The sequence below is a fragment of the Protopterus annectens genome, chromosome 2.part1 (genome assembly GCF_019279795.1).
Source record: "Protopterus annectens isolate FY-2018-M chromosome 2.part1, PAN1.0, whole genome shotgun sequence".
NCBI lineage: Eukaryota > Metazoa > Chordata > Ceratodontiformes > Protopteridae > Protopterus > Protopterus annectens.
This window is the reverse complement of record NC_056729.1, coordinates 1,247,503,734-1,247,528,477: the sequence shown is the minus strand read 5'-3', so window position 1 is coordinate 1,247,528,477 and position 24,744 is coordinate 1,247,503,734. Positions and strand designations below refer to the sequence as shown.

The 24,744-nt window shown below is 40.0% G+C and overlaps 1 protein-coding gene across 4 annotated transcripts in view; it reads left to right on the top strand.

Moving 5' to 3' along the window:
- The window catches only part of SEMA5B (semaphorin 5B), a 3,270,261-nt gene that overhangs the window by 2,062,467 nt on the left and 1,183,050 nt on the right, over positions 1-24,744 (top strand). For all 4 annotated transcript variants that reach the window (XM_044062778.1, XM_044062776.1, XM_044062777.1 and 1 more), the window contains one exon: positions 3,187-3,286. In XM_044062778.1, coding sequence (XP_043918713.1) covers positions 3,187-3,286 — 100 coding nt within the window. The remainder of the gene's footprint in view (positions 1-3,186; positions 3,287-24,744) is intronic.

Genomic DNA, 24,744 nt, shown 5'->3' with positions numbered 1-24,744 from the left:
TGGTGTCCTTTATTTTGACTTGGTAGAATGTACATAGATGGTTACAGAACCCGACCATGCTGCCATTTCCAAAGTTAAGCTTATTTCACATATTCATGAATAAGGATGGGATGGTCATGTATGAATGTGTGGTTTGCCTCGGAGTTGGTGCAGTCTCAGAGGTCATTATAATTAATGAGGGTTAACCCCCCCCATACATGGAAGTTATAGACACCTGCTCACTGGATCACCCAGGACTATCCTTTTTAAGTTTTGTTTTATTTATAAATAGGGGCGGTCATTGATCCAGCAATGATAAATAGGGGCTGACATTCATCCAGCAATGAATCTGACACACAAGATCTGAAGAGATTCCAACACAGTTTCAAAGCTATCCTCTTCAATATTTTAGAAAGAGCAGGCTGGGAGAAGATAAGTCTAAAATTTCTAACCTTTTGAGGGTTTCTGGTCATCAGAAGCAGGAATTACAAGGCTGATGAGACGTAATCAATAAAGAGGGGTAAGACCTTGGAGCAATGTGTTCTTTAGCTGTTTTCAAGAAAGTGGGATGTAATCCTCCTACTTAGCTAGGGCACCCAGATGAAGACATAGGTGATTAAGAAGTTTCTTGATAGCTGAAAAAAGATTAATGGACATATTTCCATAACTGCGTGGCTTACTTAGAGTTTTAACTTGTTCCTCTTTAAAAGGGAAACTTTCTGTGACATTACTTATTTTTAGACTTTGCCATCTGAATAATAAATCAGTCCTAAGCCCAGGAGGAGATATTGCTTTCTTATTCATCCCAGACATAAATTTTGAGTATTAACAGGCTCTGGAGACCACCTTTTAGAATTTTACAACTCTTATATCTTAGTCTGCAGTATCATGTGTTGCTTTTTTATGTAGTATTAACTGCCAAAACTAAAAAGGCGGTATAAATAACAGGATGATTATTTTAATGTGTAGTTGTAATCCATGTTTCCCTTCATGTGGTCCTGGAAGATTTTCCAAAGTATTGGACTAGTTTTGTGACAGCCTTATGTTATGATCAGTAATTTAGCTGATTCAGTATTGTTTGTGTTCCTTGCTTGCCTCCTATTCTGTTTAATTAATGGAGTCACACAGCTTGACTTGGATTTATAACAGCAAAGCTATAGCAGTATGTAAACTTCTTTATATTGTATGCTTTTAAAGTTTGAATGTTGTACCCACTGTTTTGTGAAATGGTTTATTGGGTAATTGTAAAAGAAAATGACTGACATTTTTACAGATTTGACCACTTATAGCTTTCCTAGATGTTTGTGGTTATCAGTGGCCTATAAACAAAAAGTAAGTGTTAGAACCTTATAAATACCTTCTTTGGTCTATTGACAAAGGGAAGTGGGTAAAGCACTGATTATTTTAGTCATGTAGACCACTGTTTGTTGTTTGAGGAAGTCATTATGTAGCTGGGCATCTAACAATGGCTATGGTTGACATATCACTGCTGCAACAAGTTGGCAGTCGTGGTAGATACCTGCCATTGTTGTAACTGCATTCTCCTGTGCCAAGACGTCAAGGATAAAACCAAACTGTGAGTGATGGTGCTCAACAGTTATCAGTGAAGTGCACTGGCATTGCAGACTCTTTCCAATACAGTGAGTCTATAAGGATCACTGCATTCATGATGTATGTAAAATATCCAAGAAGACAAATCTGCAGAATAAATAGGATTTTTGATCCAGTGGATCCCATGGAAAACGAGATATTGACCTCTTGCGAACATCGCATTCGACCTATTCAGCTGTTGACAGAATGCCAAGCTTCTATCAGAAAAGAATTTTGAATACCGTGCATGAGAGCAATTGCTAGGGGGACATCATGGGAAAATAAGCTGTGATCTGTGCCAAGTGTTGACTTGCATTGGCAAAAGACTGTAGTAGTGTGCTAGAAGAGAGCAAAGGGGGAGGGTTGGAGAGTATAGGGGACAAAATTATGAGGTAGCATACACCATATAAGCAATGCTGTAAAACATAATGCTGAGTAACAGTTTGCTCAATATAAATGCTGCAAGAGTTTAATTTATGTTTGTTTGTATGTATATTGGATAGTCCTTTATAAAACAACGTTTTTCCTCTTGTGTTTACCAAAGCAATTTGTATCCCTTAATACCGTTGTGCATTTTGAGTATCAAATCATTCTTACAGTATTGTTTTTGGTATAGCATTCTTGATAGTTTAATTGCCTGAGACATAATAGCTAGAAATAATTTCCAATGTGAAAAGCTTCCAGATATTCCCATTTGTTCAAGTGGTCCTTGAAACCTAAAGGTAGCTTTGTAGTCAGCTGTTCCACCTTGGAGCATAATTCATTCAGCCTGACTGCTGAACAAGCAGTTTAAGTTCCAACTTTCTTTGTGTATGGAATGGTCACTAAATGACTGGTGGTTGAATGACTTTTGCAGGAAAAGAAATATCTTTTATTACAAATACTAGCATCCTGGATGGCTTATAAGTCTGTACTATAAACTGGACAAAACAAGATTCTGTACATGGAAATTAGGACAATATAAAAAGGAAATATGTGGCAGCTTTTTTTGCAAAGAACTTAAGAACCTTTGAAGTATTCATGCCTTTCTGTATGGCTTGCTTAATAATGGCAGTAAATTAGCCATGTTGATTGATGTGGCGGTAACTAACCAGTTCCACTTGTTCTATGGTGTATTGTCTGAACTAAAGATTATTTAGTGTTTCCTACATGTTTTTTTTTTTTTTTATAAATTGTATGCAAAAAATTAATTAACACATAAGTACCATTTGTTTTAATGTGTACCAGTCACTGAAATTGGGTCCTGAACTGATGTGGGATTGGAGAAATGCTTCTTCCAGAGAGATATCTTTGTGCCTCTGACTGATTATAGAACAATGTACTGATATGCACTGAGTGTGCAAATTAACGCAAACATAACTAGCAGAAGACAATGCTTGAAGAATCATATGGGCAGTACTGCTATGTAGCTAGCAATCAAAGTTTTGTAATCCTCAGCAAATGGATGGATACATAAAATATACACGCCTAAAGAATATATCATATACTTTTGCAGATCCCTTGTAGCTTTTTATATTATTACATACTCTCAGTTGTTAGTCTGTGTTCTTGTGACTTCAGTGAACAGTTTATAAAGACTTTGATCCTGATCAGTAATATTGCATTTTTGTTTTACAGCTCTGAGGCCGTGGATGTCCAATTTCTCATTTCCGGGAGTTAGAGACTTCTCTCAGCTGGCAACAGACCTTAACAAAAAGCAGCTAATTGTAGGAGCTAGGTAAGAAAAAGTTAGGTATTTTTATTAAGTATTGTCTAAAGAATATATGCTTGTGTTCTCCTATTACATGTAGCATGTTATGTTCATTAACATGACAGGCATATGCAGGGGTGTAGTCCCAAAGAATATGACAGAAAGTGTCAATGTGTGCTCCTTATTCAACACACACACAATCATTTCTTTGTGATGCAGGGTCCCCTTTTGTCATTTGGACAGGTTGCAGCACTAAAAGCTCCATGAATTATTTTTATGCAACAGCTCGAAGTGCATGCAACTCCCAGCTTGACTCTTCTCGCTGTCTTCACCTTGTGCCCCTTCTAACTTGACCATCTTGTCCATCATATTCACCCTTCCTGCTTATAATGAATAAATATATCAGAGTGCCTTTAGTATACCAGAAAACCTGTCAACCTGTTAATGCATACTGTTCTAGCTTTGCTTAATTATGTGGTATTATGCAGTTCCGTTGATGTATAAGAAGTTACCTAATTGTAGTACGGCACAATAAATTAAAGACAAAGATTTTTGTTGTACAGCCATACTTAGCTTTGATGACAGCAGCAACATTTTGCTTCCTTGTAATCAATAAGTATTATTTTTCTTTTTATCATGGGACCATTGCAAAGAAGACTTCTACCCCAAAACATCTGTGAATATAATGAAGAGAAGAGAACTAGAATAATAACTTAGAATGAATGGTTTTGTGGAAGAGTAGTCTTTGGTTTATTTTGGATGACTAGAGCAGTCTATTCTACTGACAGTCTCCAGCATCTGAGGTTTACATTATGATAGCTGAAGTAAAGAGAAATTTCAAAAAAGATATATGCAGAAAAATAAATTTTATGCATATATATCTGTCTGTGTATGCATGTACGCACTCACTCGGGTGCACACATGCACAAGTGCATGCACACACTTATGTATATAAATTTATTTGCATTTTGTTATAATTGTGTTTTTATGTATTCAAAGATATTCCAAGACTACGGAGTCTTATGACCATTTGCGACATGGTGTAAGCTCCCTCAGGCCACACTTCCTTTGTCTAGGAGGACCATACCAGTAAATCCTCAAGTAAATTTGTGGATACCTATCTGATTGCCTAGGTGTAGGGAAATTTCTTCCAGAGGTTGGGCTATAAACCTGTCCTTTCATCTTGTTTAACTTATCTTTTGGTGAAGATTTGGATCCCTAGTTCTAGTTTTGGTAGAGCCATTGGACTTGTTGAGATACCAGAGATCCAGGATGACCAGGACTCTGACATGGTTAGCAAAACATGAGATATTTCCTTAAAAGACTATAAGATGGGCTGCTGTGGCAGCATATAGAGATAAAGCCCTAGCTATGGCCCATTTCTCTTTGGTTCACTTAAGGTCTCTGGTAACTGACAAAGCAGATAGGGATGGATGTTTCCATCTTTTGTGGGTAGATAGTTCTGTGGGCATCTGTTCTGATGATCCCTTGTGGAGGCTGAGGACATCACTGATAAGAAGTTAAGTCCAAAAGGGATAAGATGGGGATATGACTTGAGCCATTGTGAAATGCCACAGATGCCCCTTAGACAAGGCAGATGTGAAGTATGAGGTGAGCAATGCAGTAGGTCAAAAATCGAAGCACCTTTCACTGGATGATGATAGCCACTCCATGTCACCCTTTAAGATCTGAGTTGGCCTCAGTCCTATTTGAAGAAGTCCTGGGGAGTTGGGAGGTGAATGGTAGACCTGGAAATGAAACTGGAACACTGGGTAGGGAGCTATACAATGATGAAAAGTGGAGAAAGACACCTCCTGTTACTGTCAGCTGCCTGTCGGGTGTCAGGATCTGCCACATAACCCACGCACTCAGGTCATTCCACAACAAGTACAAATATGACTCTGTCATTGTCCATGTTGGTGTGAATGACCTGAGATATACCTCCCTGGACTACATGAAATGAGACATGGAAGAGCACTCCGATCTTGTAGCCCAGGCAAGTATGACCTTAGCCCTGAGTAACATTCTGCCATCGCCCAGAATGATACCGCAGTACAAGGACAAAATGATTGACTTCAACAATTGGCTAAGCTTCTGGTGTCATTCTAAGAGGATTCAGTATCTGTCTGCTTGGAATGACGTAGTCGACAGACCACAATGCTTTGCCACAGATGGCTTGCACCTGTCACCCTTGGGATTCTGGATACTGGCTAAGGCTCTTGCTGCCCCTGTAGTGCCTTTTTAGGCAAGGTTCAAATGACAAATTCACCACCGTAACAGGAACAGGCAAGCAAAAGCTGAGGGTAATGCTACTCAGTGCTAGAAGTCTAAATCTCAAAATGCACTCACTCGAGGCACTCCTTAAAATGGAGAACATCAATATCTGTGCAGTGACTTAGACCTGGTTCAAGGCTCCAGAGAGCACCCCTATACTACCAGGCTATAACTCATACCACACTTTTTGGCCATGTAACCTAGACCGAAACACCAAAGATGGAGGTGTGTCCATATTCATTAAGGATATCCACACCTCCAGGCTAGTTGCTCAGCATAATGCATCCGAGGTTATCCAAGTGCAACTAACTCTGGGCAAAACTGCAATCCAAATTGTCGCTTGCTACAGATCCCCCACCATGCCCCAGGATTCCCACTCCTCTTTTCTTGATGTACTGGAAAATATTAGGGTTCAACCAAACACCCTATTAATGGGCGACTTCAACTACGCCACTATTAACTGGGAAAACTACTCATGTACCAACTCCTTAGCTCAACGCTTTCAGGAATTCATAAACTGCAAAGCCCTGGATCAACTTATCCATCCCCCACCAGGGGCAACAATATCCTAGACCTAGTCATTACCAATATGAGTGACCAGTGTTCCACACCTGAAGTCAACTCCTCCTTGGGCCGATCTGACCATAAGCTAATCACCATTGATATCCACATCCTGCTCCCACCCCCCATTAAGGAAACCACAGTAAAAAATTTCTCCAAAGCCAACTTCATGCTTCTTAAGACAGAAGTGGTGAACTTCATGACACACATGCAGATGGACAATACAGTTACAACTGCTGAATCCTACACAAATGCACTCTATAAGCACTTACACGAGTGCATGGATCGTGCTATCCCAAACAGAACCCAAGACACTATCCTCCAAAAAAAGGAAGCCAATCTGGTGGTCCCCTGCCATAAACAAACTGTACAACAGAAGGAAGAAACTGTTGCAAAAGAGAATAAAATCCCATGATTGGAGGAGCTCCCTGGTCAGCCTCAGTAGGAAGCTGAGATCCCTTATAAGATCCTCCAAAGCTAGCTACGAAAACAAAATTGCCACTAATTCCAAGGACAACCACAAGGCATTCTATAGCTATATCAAGAATCTCGATGGCAGCACCCAGATCTGCTCTGAGTTACTGCACAAAAGCAAGAAAATTACAGAACCAACAGATATTGCCAACATCCTGGCAGATAGGTTCAGTGCTAACTTTACCTCCCTCTCACCTGTAAAGGGCCCATATCTATACAAGAAGAATGGAGAGTCCCTGTAATCACAACTATGCAGGTAAAAGCTGCACTCTCTAAAGCCAAAAACACAGCATCCATGGGACTGGATAACATCCCAGGCTGCGTTTTACATGAACTTCAGAACAAACTGGCTCCCCACTTAAGCACCATGTTCAATAATAGCCTCGCATCAGGCTTTGTGCCCACTGAATGGCACACCGCAACAGTTATTCCACTCCACAAAGGGAGAGCAACCACTGATCCTGGGAACTATCAACCTATTAGCCTGACGAGCCTGGTCTGCAAGGCCATGGAACGTATCATCATGGAACTCATAAACAAAGACATTGGTAACCTCCAAACTCTGTATCCCACCCAGTTCGGGTTTGTGAAAGGCAGATCATGCCTTCTGAACCTGATCGACTTCTTTGAGGCAGTCACCAAAGCCGTAGATGAGAGTAAGGTGGTTCATACAGCCTATCTTGACCTTGCCAAGGCTTTCAATGCCATCCCCCATTCTGGAATTATAGCTAAGCTCACTAAACTAGGTATAAATCCCTATGTCACAAGATGGGTTGCCACCTGGCTCACTGACAGAATCCACACTGTAAAAGTTGCAGACACCAAATCTGACCTCAAAGCAGTGACAAGTGGAGTACCACAGGGTTCTGTCCTGGGACCTCTCCTGTTTGGTATTTACTTCTCTGAAGTACAGGCTAACACAGAAGGCCTCTGGCTAATGAAGTTCGCAGATGACTGCAAACTTGGAGTCATAGTCAAGTCTCCAAATTATGTGGACATCCTACAGAAGGGCCTCGCTGAGACAGATGCCTGGTGTCAGAGCCATGGCCTCAAGCTCGGTGTCAAAAAGTGCAGTGTCATCCCCTTTGCTAAAAATTCTGTACTCAAGAACTACCACATAGGCAGCAATCTACTTAACACCGAATGCGTGATAAGAGACCTTGGGACCCAGGTGGACAGTAGTCTCTCCTTTGATAGTCACATCGCCACAGTAGTCAGGAAGTCCTTCTACGTGGCACACCTCATCATAAAAGGGTTCTCATCCAGGAAAAAAAGAGGTCATTGTTCCCTTCTACTCGACACCCATTATAGAGTACAACACCCCTTTTGGAATGTGCCTCACAAGACATCTGCAGCAGCTGGAAAGGCCACAGAAGTACCTCACAAAGAGGATTACTGGCCTCAAACAAATGCCCTACACTGAATGCCTCAAAAAACTCCAGCTTTACTCTGTAGCAGATCATCTACTCCGAGGTGATCTCTGTCTAACATATAAAGCTATGTCAAACCCAGAGCTGTTGTACATGCTACACCTAAAGAAATCCCAATCCCTCCGAGCTACATGCTCTAGGGACCTAAACCTTGTCACCACAATAAACAGGACATGCTGGAGGGATAGATTCCTGTCCCAGAGACTTCCCATACTCTGGAACAGGCTACCATCTATGTCAAGCAAAGTTCTTCATTAGCACTCTTCAAGAAAAATCTTGATGAGTGGATGGGAAATAGGAAATGCACCCCGGGGATTACTTCTGTGTGTCTGCTCAACAATGGCACAGGAAAATAACTTTTTTAGGTGGCGTAAGCCAGCGAACCTTGTTGGCTAGGCTTACGTAGGCCCTTGGGCTGATAGCCTAGTACCTACCTATGGACTTAATAAAATGTCTGTGACACTGACTTAAAGGGATAGAGCTTCAAGCCTCTCTTGATTGCTCAGGCACTTTAGGCCTGTGATCTTTTGATTAGGACACGAGGTATTTTTATTTCTTTGATACGTTTAGTGAGATATATTCAGAAGGGGGTGTTGTAGTCAATAATTGGTCTGATCAATGCTGAATATAAGGGAGTGATTACCTGTTTAGACCGTGATGATATTCCATATATAGATAGGTAGGTAAATAGATTTATGCATACATTTATTATGCATTTATCTTTGTGTGTATGTCTCTCTCTCTCTGTCTATACATATATATATATATATATATATATATATATATATATATATATATATATATATATATAGATAGATAGATATATTTACATGTACATCTATAGCTAGATAGATATATGCATTTATTATGCCTTATAGATATATGTTGTGCTGTAGGAGCTACTTCTCATGCTTCTGTTTCATAGGTCAATACTTGGCATTAATCCAGAGGATCATTTGTAGCCTAGCCACAATATCCCAAGTCATAGGTACCCATTGACATGACTAATTTATATTTAGTTCTGACCACTCTTGATGATGGCCTGAGAGGCCAGATCCATGGTGTGTTTAAAATTGCCCATCCATTCATCCAGTTTATGCTTAAAGTGGGTTGGGAGCTACTTTACTTTATATCCAAAGGAAGTGTATTCCATAAAATAGGGATTCTCTGGAATACACACACACACACACACACACACACACACACATATATATATATTTCCTGACAGTGGGTCCTTTTTATGTTTCAGTGGAAAATAAGATCTCATGAGTGGGTGCTGTGGGTGTTGTTAGTTTTGTGAATGTGCAGGAGTCGCATAGGACTGGATCATTTGAGGCACTGTAGTCAGAGGGCACTTAAGAGTCTGTAGTAAATAGAAAAATGAGACAGAGCACTTTGAAGGCAGTTTGGGTAGCTCAAGGAAGACATACTCTTGACAATTGCTGTGGTCTCTCAAGCTGTGTCGTCTGCTTATCAAAGTGACCATTATATTCTACCCCTCCCCCTTCAGGCCCATAGTAGAGAGGATTGATAACTTCCTTTGATCTAGAAGAAATAATACTAGTGATTAGCCTGGCAAGGTAAAAGGATTCAGCAGTGGATTCATGGTAATCAAAGGATAGCTTGCTGTCAGCAAAAGTGCCCAGATTCCTAATGGCCGAGACAATTTTTAAAGGGGTGTCACCTATATGGTAAATGCATGGGTGCCTAGTTTTCCAAATGATGCATTGCTGCATTTCTTGGTATTTAGTTTTAAGCCATGGACAATGAACATTTTATTGATGCATGTTAGTCCCTCCTATAGAATTTGGAACGTCAGATGGGGAGTTAATGACAGCTCCAAGCTTGCAGTCATCTACAAACTTGGTCAAACACAGGCCCTTGATGTCAGCCTTGACATCAGAGAAGTAAATATCAAATAGAAGTGTTTGTGAAACTGATCCCCAGTGGACATCACCAGTAACTGCTCTTTTCAAAGAGAGCAGACATCCCATACTAATAAATGGGGTTCTGAGAGTTAGCAAGCCTGCGGTCCAGTGAGTAACATAAGAGTTTACATTTAGTTTGATTAGCTTGTTGGTAATGCCAAAATGTGAGATAGTATCAGTGGTCTTGGCCTGGTCTAGGTAGGCAGTGTGAACTGATCTGTGCAAGTCTGATGCATCACTGAATTTCTCAAGGAAGCCCACCAGGTTCATGAGGCAGGATCTGACTTTAGCAACCCAGACTGGCATGGATCCATGGCCTGCAGCCTGCTTATGTTCTTTTTAATAAGTTTCATAGTTATGCATTCCATTGCTTTGCAGGTAAGGCTGGTGAGCCTTGTAGATCTATAGTTTTTGATCAGTAGTGGACTCCCCTTGTGGAACAGGATGAGTACTGGAGTTTGCCATTCCTCTGGCATGAATCCTGTACAGAGGTTGAGGTAGAATAGGCTTAGTAGTGAGTCTACCAGACAGTGTCCCGTGCTAATAAGGCAGACTAGCACATTATCAGTGTCCATGGAACAAGAGTTTTTGGACTTAGAGCATTCAGGACCTGTTCAGAGGTGATCAGTGGTGATAGTGTGGATGTGATAAGCTGAGGAAAGTTAAGGGGAGCAATGGGAGTAAAGTTGGAGCAAATGTTGTCCACTAGCAAAGTTTGTTGGCTATGTCCTTGTTATGTATAAGCCCATAGCAATGTTGACCATTACCGCTAAGATTTTTGACCTAGTCCTTAGCAGAGGCAGCAATTCTTAATTAATGCTTTCTTTTGGGGAATTTGCTTTTGTTTGCAATTTTTTTGCTGATCTTCATCATCTTTCTAGATGACGAGGTGTTAAGTTTGCTTTTACGGCCTGTGAGTTTATCCCTCTTATTGTGTGGTTTGTTTATACTAGGGTTCCACCAAAAGGTTTATTTTTATATTTGACATTGTATTCATGTGTTATGGAGACCAATTCCTCGATGCATGCTTAATGATGGGTATAGAAATTATCCACAAATATGACAGCATGTAAGATGAGGTCATTGAGGTGAGGAGGGCAGTTAAATTTCCTCAGTTAACTAGATCTTTTTTTGCCTTAAACATGACTTATCTTTGTAAGCCAGCCACTGCAGATAAAGGATAGAAACAAATGGTCACTTTTCCCCTCAGTCTTCACAGAAGGAAGGAAAGAGGAAGTTGTTTCATATTCTTTGACTCTTGTAAGTGGAATCTATAGGATGTCGTCATGACTACATATGTATGGTGCAAAGCACGGGACCCTAGGTAGTGTAATCTGTAGGACAAATTAAAGATGATATTTAGAGAGGGGTCAGGATGCTGTAGCTGGGATACTCAACACCCCTACTTACAACATTGTAATGCCATGCTTGATTATGAGCTCGTAGTGTGGCCTATGGCTGTTTATATCACACCCTGTACAAAAACAGGGGAGCTGTGGAATGGATCTGTCAGCTTAATGGGTGATGATGCAGCTTTGCTGTTAGCGTTCTGATGATGTAATGACCAGACACAAGGGGAAAACATAGTAAATGTGTTGAACAGCACTGTCAACAGTAGCAGTGTGCCAACATGCGATGATATGATGATGGAAGATCTTTGGGCAGGTCAAGACTTAAGCACTCCCTCCAAGCTTTCCTCACCTTGGAGAATGTTACCTACACTTGCTTAAAAGCCATAGAGAGTACCACAGCAGTGCAAGGTTTTAATGCCTTCCACACATTTAGACCAGCAATTGCACAGACAGGGATTAAAAGTGGAGGTATCTTGAGCTACATCAATAACACGCATATCTCTAGGTTGGGTAACCAGAATAACATACTGGAGTTCCTCTATATTCAGAATACCATAGATGAAGTCCCATGCCATACCCTAGCAAACTATAGGTCACCTTCTATGTTCTATGAAAGTTAGACCTACTGGAGAACACTCACCATTCAACCAAATACTATACTCATGGAGGACTTTAATTATCCCTCTATAAACTGGAAATCCTACACCACCCCAAATTTACAGGTGCAGAAATTCCTAGACTTTGTAAACAGAAGCACCCTAGACCAGTTAGTGTATATGCTTAATAGAGGTACAACTATATCAGACCTGGTACTCAGAAATATGGGAGAATGTTGATCCCCATGTTGTCCTGTCTGGATAGGTTGGACCACAAAGCAGTCTCCTTTAAAATATGAATCAGATCTGTAACCACAGCAAACCCTGCAACAGTTAGAAACTACTCCAAGTCAAAATAACTTTTAATAAATGATAACCTGTCAAAATTATCCCCTAGAAACCCAGATAACACAGTATCCCATGTGGAATTATTCACAAAAGCTCTGTACAGCCAAGTCAGTGAATGCATAGGGGCTGCTGTGCCTACCAGAAGTAAGCCCAAAACTGACTCAAAAATACAAAACAACCTGGTGGAATTCAAACTTAAACAGTTTGTACAACAAAAAGAAAAAAGTTGTTAAATTTAGGAAGTGAGACACCAAAAATGATAAAAAACATTCTCATCAAACTGAATAGACAACTAAGAGGACTAATTAAGTCCACAAAAGCAAATTTTCATGTAACAATAGCTTCTGTGGCCAAGGACAAATATAAGGCCTTCTTTAGTTATGTCAGAAGCCTTAAAGCCAGCACACAACAGTGTGCCAAACTGTTGGTAAATGGGACAATGTTCATGGAACCAGGAAATATAGCAAATCATATATAGCTGGCAAATTCATCTCCAACTTTAGCCCCTCACACCCCCAGACACCCCCAAGGAAATACCATCTAACATGATCCCTCCAACTATCTGTAAAGAGCAGATCTTAGAATACAGCTTCACTGCATCCTGGTAGTATCCCAGGATGCCTCCTAAATAGCCTAAATAGGCTCTGTTAGGACCACTGGTATCACTCTTCAACCATAGCTTCCTCACAAGCTTCATGCCATGCATATAGAAGACTGCAGTTGTCACCCTCTACACAAGGGCAGAATATCAAAGGGCAGAAAATCAGTGGATCCGGGGAACTACGCACCCATTAGTCTGGCTAGTCTGTTATGCAAAGCCATGGAAAGAATTGTCATGGAAATGATTAACAGTGACATAGGAAATAGGAAATCTTTAGACACTGGACCCAACTAACTTTGGTTTTGTCAAGAGGAGGTCATGACTATTTAACTTGGAGGATGACTTTGTGAAGGTTACCAAGGCAATGGATAAGGGCAAAATACTGCCTACCGTGACCTAGCTAAGGCATTTAATACAATACCCTACTCAGGAATTGTAAACCAACTTACAGAATTACACATAAACCTCTGTAACTCACTGGAAAGCCAGCTGACTCACAGACAGGACCTAAGAAGTTAAGATTGGAGAGGCCAGCTCCACAAAGAGGTCAGTCACCAGTGGAGTCCTCCAGGGCTCTGTGTTGGGTCCTCTCCTCTTTGGTATCTATATTTCAGAAGCCAAGGCTGATGACAAGGGCCTCTGGCTTACCAAGTGTGCAGATGATTGTAAGCTAGAAGCAGTCATAGACCCCCCTCCTCCACCAAGATGCTAACATCTTTTAGGGAGGTCTAACACAGACACATGACCAGTGCCAAAGTCAAGGATTAAAGCTCAGTTCCAAGAAATGCATAATAGTACCTTTTGGAATGTCTGCCACTCAGGGAAACTCTCTCATTGATAAAACTTCTCTGAAAGTAGATGTAATAGTCTGGAATCTGGGGACTCATAGATAGCAACCTGGCTTTCAAACAACAAGCATCTCAGGTTGTAAGAAAATCATTCTGTGTCACTCAACTTACAATTAAGGGCATGGCATCTGGGTCCAGGGAAGTCATTGTGCCACTGTAGTCAGACATCTTCAGACACATCATTGAGTACAACACTGTCTTCGGTATGTACCTGACCAGACACATGTAGCAGGTGGAAAGTCCACAGAGGTTCACAAAAAAGAATACAGGGCGTAAACAGTGTCCTGTGCTGATCACCTCAAAGCCCAGTCTCAATACTCTTTCCTACAGAGTGATGTGTGGCAATTTATGCCTGGCATACAAGGCATTCCTGGATCTGGCTCTGATGGACCTTTTGCATATCAGTAAAATGAACAGCACCAGAACCACTAGATGTGAGGATTTAAATTTTGCTTGCCACTTACATAGGACATGTTGGAGGGACAGATATGTATCTCAAAGAATCCCCATTCTTTGGCATAAGCGACAGCCATAAGGAAACTGGAAATTCACCCTTGGTCTGACACCTATGCCTCTGATGGACAGAGGCAGTCATTAAACCATGCCCTAATATACACATCGTTAAATAACCTCTAAGGCATAACAGCTCATGGGATACATCTGGGTTGCATGACTAGGCTTGTAAAGGCTGCAGTGGTCATTAGCCTAGTATGCACTATGAACCTATGAACTCACTTGCATAATTACCCAGGGCCCATCTGTTATGTGAAAGGTCTGCATGCAGTTATTTGCTCTTATGGCTGTAACTATAGAGACGAGTCCAGGTCACAGAGTTTGCATCAGAAGAACTAAAGAAACTAAAATAACCACAAGTAAAGAGACAATTGTTCCACCTATCAGATGGACTTAAAGGGGTAGTGGGATACAACTTAAAAAGATACATATGGCCTCATGTGAGTGTGCATATGTGTATGTATGTGTATACAAATAACATATGTACATACAAACATTTATTAAAAGGAATTCCATTTATTGTTTACACATTTAATTAACACTAGTGTAATTATGATGAAGTAAGATTTTAAAATGGAATTTAAATCACAGACACAACATCTGCTTCTCTGAAGAGCGTTACAGTTAGCACAAGTTTTTCATTCTAGTTTTCTGATCTTTACGTTCATTATAAAAAAGAATTAAGTAACTGTCTGACACTGTCTAAGAAATAAGGCATCAGTGAGTGTTAAGACACACACAAGTGTTACTAAGAAAAAATGTACACACTTCTACAGTCACACTTCTGCACTGCTGCGTTCTTCTAAAAGTATTAATGAGGAGGTTCCTGATAAAAAGCAGAGTCCGATTAGCATGTGTCTGACACAGTAAATGCTGAATTGCTTAAAAGGTAATTACCTTCCTTATTTTCTGCTGCACTTGTTACTGATCTGCTAAGTGTTAAAAGTAAGCAGTACATTTTATACAAAATCTTTCAGATTGCAATCACGTCTTCCCCATAACTTTTGACTTGTAGCACTTAATGGAATGATTAACAGAAATACTTCAAGGATAGTTGCTGAACTCTTTATGCAGGTTTTTTTCTCTGTAGCCTGATAGAAACATGGTGAAAGGAACATGGGTTAGTTGAAAAGGTCACGTCTACTTATGGTAATTGTTGAATTTCTGCATTTCTGGAGTAGAGAAACCTTCAAGATAATGATGAATAAAGTACCCATTTGTATATTCAGCCTTCTTAGATTTCTCTACCCTTGGTCCACCACAGACCCTGGTTGGTCTGCAGTTATAGTACTTATTAACATGACTGGAAAGCATCCTGATCTACCACATATGCAGTAGTGCATGTGTGTGAATTTACACACATATGTGTGCGCGCACACACACACACACACACACACACACACACACACAGCTTAATAGTGGATTGTTTTATCACGTTTCCTTATATTGTTTAGACTTTTGTATGTTCTCTGCGTTCCCCAGCTTGTAGGAGACATGTATGTAAATCTTTTAGTTTTCCTAGACCTTTTGATAGAGGTCATGATCCCCTTTGTCTGAAACCTTTTGTATTCTTTCTGTATAACCTTTCTGTATGTAGACCTGTTTGGAAATGAATGCAGGCATCTGAGTGGGAACAAACCAGTAATTCCCAGTGCATGGTTTCGTTGCACACCTGTATCTCCTGTGCATAATCTTTTGCCTTCCAGTCCAGCCTCACATAGGGGTAGATACAACCCTTCATATGTTTAAAAAAAAATGATTGTCTCCTGGTAAGTGGCCATCTGGTTGCATAACTTAAATGTATCGAACTGTGTAGCTAAGGTGTACTTGGGCTAGGATTCATATACCTATTCTTCCAGCAGGTCTTGTGTCATACTGCATGCTTCCACCAGAACCCCCCCCCCCCCCCCAATGCAACTACTTTTGTAACATTAAAGGCATGAAAATGCACTTGTGTATGTGGTAAGTATGTCTTTGTCATATAAACACAGTCAGGTGTTGCAGAAGTTCAGGTACTTCACTGGTGACAATACCTGTAGAGAAGCTTTCTCCTCACATCTATCAGGGCAGAGAGCACCCCATACCAATCATCCATTGTATTTGAGCCTGTCAGAGGCCATCCTAACCTATCTCTTAGCAGGAAGTTTTATAGGTGCTGTGCCCTTCACATAAATTAGAAGAAACCAATACAGCCTACTAGGGTGATAGTCAAGAAACATCCATTACTTTTTAAAATTACTGGATAGTTTTCAGAGTCCCTGACTTTCCCATGACCCTTCCAGTGTCCTACTACACCCATCTAGTGGTTACTAATGTCCTTGCAGACCTCCACTTCTGACAGCAGTCATTATCTTGTTCCTGCCTCACCCTTTCCAGCTTGTCATCAACCTGAGTTATGTGCTTGTCCCCAATCCTGCAATTCCTGGTTTGTGACTGATTCATGTCATGCGCCTGTCTCTTTTCCCTTCCACTCATTAGTAGTCAGTATTTACTGACTGCTTCCTGTCTTTCTAAGACTCTGTGTTCAATGCCCTGCCTGCTCACCTCTTTCCCAGACATTTGACAGTTTCTCTGACACCCTATGCAACTAGCTAGTGACTGGCACCCCTGTCTCCTATGCACACTGCATTGAGAGTGATCTATGCAGCGAGTCCCCAGCCTAAGCATAGTATGACCTGATGGAGTGCCTGGCCTCCCAACCAGGCAAACCAAGAAAGATCAGAGCAATCCCAAATCCACAAAACTTCCAAGCTTTGATTAGCAAATCCTTCTGTCTCCTTAGCCTTCATATTTCTTCACTGTAGTACAGTGACTTCTATTGACCCTTATTCTAACCCACATGAAATGCTGATGCCTATTTCATGTATGCAACTGCAGACAGATTGTGCCCAGTCACTTTGCTTCTGAGATATATAATCATTGTTTATCTGTTTTACACTAGTAGCATATTGCAGTATGGCTATATATAGAACACCAGTCATCCTGTGTTATCCTACTCCAGACCTGGCACCTCCCACCAACAAAGTTGTTCAAGATCAGTTTTGAAGACATGAGAAATTTATCCTTATGAACATCTGTGTTGAAGAGGCAAAGCCACAGAAGAAAAACAGCATGCACTCATTGCCATGAAGCATGCACTACTGCATACATCTGCCATAAAGCATGTGCTGTAATAAAAGTGTACTATGAACAGATACTGCTGTAAAAGTGCCAAACACCAAGCTGCTGCAGACTTAATACTGTCTATATCTCTATTTCACCTCCATCTTCTACTCCTTACAAAGTTAGCAGTGTTCCTTCATGAATTACATTTTTTGAGTTCAAGTATTCTTCCTTTCACAAAACAGAACAGTGCCTCCAGAAAAGGATTAAGAAACAGTAGGATGTTGAAGAACTGTCTAGCACTGGAGCAAAGAGGGTTGAGGCTTTGAGCTGGTACTGGGCATCTACTTACACTCATTGGTTTGGTTTCTTCAATTTTCACTCACAGTCTGAGAGACTCTAAGACCGGTGTTTTCTGGTTATTTCTTGAAAAGAAGCACTTGTCTTCGATCTATTTATCCAAGTAGCCAATGAATAAAGTAAAGAAAAAATGAAAAGAAACCTTTGTTTCTGGTAGCTTTATCCAAATAATTGATGGATATAGTGATAAAAAAAATAAAAGAAGCACTTGTTTCTCATTGGTGTATCCAATTAACCAATGAATAAAAAGAAAAAAAGATGGGGACATTATAAAAATAAAGTTGTTGCTTTTTTAAGTGCACTGCAATTAAATAATGAAAACTGCTGAAAGTTCAAAAGAACTCCCAATGAATGTTCATAGGTAAGTACTAGGCTATCTGCCCATGGGCATTTATAAGCCTAGCCACAGAGTGATGGCTTTCGCCTCCCATTAGAATAGTAACCTGGGCCTCTGTCAACAGAGCTCCTGAAGTGATCCCAGGGTAGAACGTACGATTACCCATCTACTCATCAAGATTTCTCTTGAAGAGGGTCAGAGAGGAGCTTTGTTGAATATGGATTGGGATTCTATTCCAGAGTGAGGGGAGTCGCTGGGACAGGAATCTATCCCTCCAGCATGTCCTGTTTATTGTTGTACATAGGTTCAAGTCGCTAGAACGAGTGGTTCTGAGGGATTTCATTTTTTTGAGGTGAAGCATGTCCATTAGTTCAGGGTTTGACATGGCCCTATAGGTCAGGCATAGGTCACCTCTGAGCAGACGATAAGTGACTGAGAAGAGCTGGAGCTTTTTTAGTCATGCTTCATAGGGTAATTGTTTAAGGCCCTTAATCCTCTTAGTGAGGTACTTCTGTGGTCTTTCTAGTTGTTGCAGGTGTCTAGTGAGGTACATCCCAAATGGGGCATTGTACTCTATTATGGGCCTAATGAGTGAGGAGTAAAGGGGCACAATCACCTCCTTGGATCTGGATGAGAAACCCTTTGTGATCGGGTGTGCCACATAGAAGGATTTCCTGACCATTTTGGCTATGTGGGTGGTTATCAAAGGAGAGCATGCTATCTATTCGGGTACGCAGGTCCCTAATTACTTCTTTTGTACTTAGTGGATTCCCATCTATGTGGTAGTTTGTAGGTACTTTGTTTTTCCCAAATGGGATTACTATGCATTTTTTGGCATTTAGCTTGAGGCCGTGACTTTGACACCAGGTGTTTGTCTCTGTGAGACCATTTTGCAGGATGTCTGTGTCAGCTGGGGAGTCAATTATTGCACCCAATTTACAGTCATCTGCAAACTTGGTTAGCCACAGTCCCTCCACCTTTGCCTGCACTTCGGAGAAATATATACTGAACAGGAGGGGTCCCAGGACTTAGCCCTGTGGGACTCCGTTTGTGACTGGTTTAGAGTCAGACATGGCGCCTGCCACTCTTACCGTGTGGGTTCTGTCTGAGAGCCAATTGCCAACCCATCTCATGACATGAGGGTTGATATTTAAGCTGGTGAGTTTGTCTATGATTCCTGAGTGTGGGATGGTGTTGAACGCCTTAGCGAGGTCCAGATATGCTGTGTGGACCACCTTCCCTTCATCTAATGGCCTTGGTGACTGTTTCGAAGAAGTCGACCAAGTTCAGGAGGCAAGATCTGCCTTTAACAAAGCCGAACTGGGTGGGGTCCAGTGTCTGGAGGTTTCCAATGTCCCTGTTAATGAGCTCCATGATAATGCGTTCCATGGCTTTGCAGACCAAGCTAGTCAAGCTTATAGGGTGATAGTTCCCATGGTCAGTTGTGGCACCACCTTTGTGGAGTGGTACGATTGTTGCTGTACGCCATTCCTTGGGTACATAGCCTGTAAAGATGCTGAGTTTGAATAGTGATTTGAGATGGGGGAGTTAGTTCATTTTGAAGCTCGTGTAAGACACAACCTGGGATAGCATCTGGTCCCATTGATGCTGTGTTTTTGGCCTTTGCAAGGGCTGTCTTTACTTGTGTGTCTGAGATATCTGGAGTGACACATTCTTCTGGGATGGGTGCTAGCCCCTTTGGTGGAGGGGAGTTGAAGTTTGCACTGAACTTGTCAGCCAGGATGTTGGCAATGTCGGTTGGTTCAGTGTATTTATGGCCATTATGCACTAGCTCGGAGCATATCTGAGAGTTTGCCCCTAGACTCTTGACATAGTTAAAGAAGGCCTTGTTGTTATCCTTAGAGTCATTGGCTATTTTTCTTTTAGAAGTTGGCCTTGGATGATTTAATGAGGGAGCACAGTTTTTTACTGATGTTAATCAGAGATGCCTTCTTATTTTGGGATTTTGTTCTATCTTGCAGGAGTTTTCTCCTTCTGTTGTAAAGTTTATTTATGGCCAGGGTCCACCAGACTGGCTTCCTCTTTTTTGAGGAGTTGGTCTTGGTTTTACCTGGGATGGCCCGGTCCATGCAATTCTTGAAGGTGTTCATAGAATGCACTTGTAAAGGATTCTGACGATGGGTCATCATTTTCTATTTGACTGGGAGCTTTGAAACTTCCCACCTCGGTCTTGAGGAATGTGAAGTTGGCTCTAGAGAAGTTTTTTACCTAGATTTCCTTGACTGGGGGGGGGGGGGGGTCAGGATGTGGATGTCCAGTGTGATTAGTTTGTGATCTGATCTTACCAATGACGAGTTTACCTCAGGTGTAGAACATAGGTTCCCCATGTTGGTGATGACCAGGTCCAGTATGTTGTCACCTCTTGTGGGAGTGGTGACCAGCTGTTCAAGGGCGTTTGAGTTTATAAACTCAAGGAAGCATTGGGCTAGGGCGTTTGAGCTTGAGTAGTTTTCCCAGTCAATGTTTGGATAGCTGAAGTCACCCAGTAGCATGGTGTTGGGTAGACTCTTCATACTTTCTAATGTTCTCAGGAATGCTGCTTGAGGGTCCTGAGATAAGGTGGGAGATCTGTAGCAAGCTATAAATTGAACTGTCAATTTACGCGCTGTCAATTGCACTTGGATGGTCTCAGATTCCGCGTGCTGTGCTACTAACTAGAGGTGTGGGTGTTCTTGATGAATATGGACACACCCCCTCCTTTTGTGTTCCGGTCCTAGTTTTGGGACCTAAAAGGTATAGTAGGAGTTATAGCCTGGTAGTGCTGAGGTGCTCTCTGGAGCCTTGAACCAGGTTTCTGTCACTGCACATACGTCAATTTCTTCCATACTAAGGAGAGCCTTGAGTGCGTGCATTTTGAGGTTTAGAAGTCTGGCGTTGAGCAGCATTACCCTCAGTTTTTGTTTATTATTGTTAAAAGAGAAAAGGATGTCTTAGTGCATGTAAACCCAAAGAGGAGACAGAACAGAGATAATGGTATAATGTAAAGCAAAGACAAGTTAAGTTAATAAGAATAGCAACGATTCAGGATGAGGAAGTACAACAAGCTGTGTTAGGAGGAGGAAAAATCAAACCATTCATAGCTAACATTATGGATCAAAGTAAAAGTGAGGGAAACAGCAGAACTTAGAGGAAAACACATGATCAGAGCCAGATAATGGTAATGCAGAGAAAGTATAACAGGTATTCCTGTTGTCTGCAAGAAAGGATTGAAGCCACCTAAATAAGACAGAAAAACTGATGCTTACAGAGGAATTGTATCATTCCCTGTATATATATGGTTTCTGATTAAACTGAAAAAGCTGAAGATGGAAAAAGCAATGGATCTGAATGCGATTCAGCACAAACCTCTGGAAGAAATTGCCATAGATCAGGTAATATCTCTGAACATTGTCTTTAACAAAGCATTTAAGGCTTGGAAAGGGGCTTTCTGTTGGTGATAATAACTCTCACTTTTGTCATTTGATTATTTTAAATAGACAGTCTGGCTATGTGGAAGTTGGGTGCAATTCTGTATTGGTGTAAAACAAAAGTGTACCTTACTGTGGCCTTATTAACGAAACTGACTGATCAAGTTACATAATTAATCTGGCTTTGCAGGACTAATGTGCATTTATGTAAAGCAAGTTGGAATATTTTACTTTGGCCATTTTTTTTAAATCACAGTCAGGCAACTGATGTGTACACAGTCAGTAATGTGGCTATTCCTGCTGCTGTTGGACACTGTTAAGTGATCACTGATCGGAGCAGCTTCATACAACACATTTGAAATGTAATGTAAAAGCAATCATTGTATGGCTTATACTGGTGTGTGTGTGTGTGTGTGTGTGTGTGTGTGTGTGTGTGTGTGTGTGTGTGTGTGTGTGTGTGTGTGTGTGTGAGAGAGAGAGATGTATTTGGTGGGGTGTTGTAGTATATTTAAGACTAATGCATTGGCCATAATATCTTTCATTTTCTTTTGTAATTTTGCCATGTCTTTTTAACATTTGTTAATTTTTCAGTAGGGATGGCAAATGCATTCTGTGGGAGATTTATTACCAACTGTAGCTACTATTTACAGCTTCATATAGGAACTCTTGTTTAACTCGTATCCTTCTATTTCCCCACAAAATACTATTTTCCTAATATCACCTACCTTCATCTTATTTTCATTTGTCAATTTTTGTAACATCTTTACCTGTATGCATCTTAGAACTGTTTACAATCTGGTAGTAATATCTAATAGGAGTATTTTTTATATTATTTTGTATAAGTAATTAAATGAAACAGTTTGTTTATCTAGTACTGCAGGGAGTTTTAATGCTTCCACTTCTGTAGTGGTACAAGTATTGTGTCTCTTAAGCTGACATAGTTCTAATCACATCTAGCCATAATGTTAATTTATTCAGTTTGTCTCTGCTTTACCTGAACTTTGTTCACAGCCTTCATACACTGGTTTTATACTAATGCTATCACTAGTACATTGCCGTCTCCAACTTTAGGTCTGACACTGATTATATGTCCCTATTTATTTTCAAGTAGCACTTTATCTCTGTGTAGCCCTCCTTTTATGGTATTTTCTGCAGTATTTTTCGTTTATACCAGATTTATTTGTGTGACAGTTTTCTACTTTTAAAATGTATTTTTCTCATGAGAGTTAATAGCCTGTGAACAGCACACTGAATCACAGGTTTTAAATGTCAAGACTATACTGTTGTGTTTTATGAAGTGTTCTTTTGACTGTCATTTAGACTGATACTGTTTATTTTTTAATGTTTACTCAAATCTTCTTTCTAAATCTTTCTTAAGGGATAGATTTTTGTAAGCATTCAAAATATACTCAATAAGCAATCATATTTCATAGATCAGCTTGGAGTCCTTCTCCAAACTTTAAATGTTCAGCTAACCTACACACCCATTATATGTTCTAAAATAATCCTCTTTCATTTGATACGTATTATGAGATCTAAAAGAATCTGCATTTTTCAGAAGTCTGGAATTTAAGTATTTCTATTAGCCCATACCTTAAAATATATGATCAATGATCACCTTCTTGTATATGATGCTATGAAGGTATTCCGTCTATCATTATGACTGAGTTCTGCATGCATGTTCTTTAGTTTACTGTTTTCCATTTCCACTGTTTCCTGTAGAATGTTCTCTTCACTGCTTATTCATTTTATTTATCATTTGTTGACTGGGTCAGTCTGACTAGGCTAGTAGCCTCTTTTCAGAGGAGACCCAGAGTGGTGTTTATACTACTGCTAGGGGAAATTTGGCAAGGGCATAAAGGAACTTCCCTTAATTGTTTGCAAAAAGGCAGAATGTTAAGGTACTGGGGCAATCAAAAGCATGTTCTTCTTGTGGGAAAGGGAATCAGTTGGGAAGTGTCCTAAAAGACAACGTGTTCTATGTGGGGAACTTGGCCACTCTATAAAGAACTATGAACGTTTTTGTAGGAAATGTCAGGTTAAGAATCAGTTTTGGTGTGATTGTAAACTGTTTGAAACTATGAAAAAAGAGGCTGAAAATCAGGAAGAAAATATGCAAATTACTGAAAGTGGAAAAAAGGTAGTATGAGTGTGACAGATGGAAGAGGTTGTGCATGTGGATATAAGGGAAGGGGAGGAAGATGGTGTCATTAAGGTGAATAAATATCCGGTATCAGACAAATGGATTAAGAGGAAGAGGAGGATCAAGAAAAAAGATTCTGAGAGAGGTAGTATAAGAAAGATGTTAATTAAAAGAAGGAAAAAATGCAGAAAAAATGTTAAGTATAAAGGATAATTCTATTAAAAAGGTAAAGGATTATGTTGTGATTGTATTTTTAAATGTTAATGGTATTAGTGAAAATCTAGACTGTTCTTAATTGGTTGAGTAAATCTTATGTTTGCTATTTGTTAGATGCTAGAAGGTTTTGCATATCAGATAAAGAAAGCAGGCTGAAACTGCATAGGGGAAGAAATATTTTGGAGTTTTGGGAAAGATACCTGCTTTGTTATAGCTGTGATGTCGAAAAAAAGCATGTGGTCATGTTAGATGTTATTATTGTGAAACCTTGGAGGTATGTAATTTATGATGCGAGGAAAGGAAGTAAATTCTGGAGGATTGTGGTATTATATGCATTTATAGTAGTTATAGAAATGTAAACTCTTTTGGGGAAGTAAAGTTTTCGATGCCTAGTATAATTATCATTAATATCGCAGGCAATATTAATTGTAATTTAAGAAGGGAGGAAAAAGTTAAAAAAACACATTAGTGTTAAAAAAAATTATGAAATTACTTTTTTTATTTTAAGTAAAGGAAGAAAGTATATGTATAAGAGAGGAAAAATTAAGACTGAACAATGTTAATATTTATATTGGGAAAGTGTATATGAGATAAAATATGAGACCGTTGGAGTTAATATTTCAGATCATTGTATTTCTGAATTTTCTAATGAGAAAAATTATATTAATGGAAGGTCATTTGTTTGTTTTCATTTTATAGTAATGAGACTGTGGTGGCTAAGTTTTAAGAAAAAACAGAGTTGAGTATGTAAATGAAGAAAAAAAATTTAAAGAGAAAAAAGAAAAGAGAATATATAGACATTTTGTTAACATGTATAGTGAAAGTTTGGTAGGATGTAAAGATATAGAAGGGTGAATGAGAACAGATTGTATCATGAGAATGAAAGAAAAATAGGTGTAATGATTTATAAGCAGAAATATAGGTTGCAAGCTAAATAAGAGGATGTTTTTCCTTTGGGAGAAAAATGTAAAGCG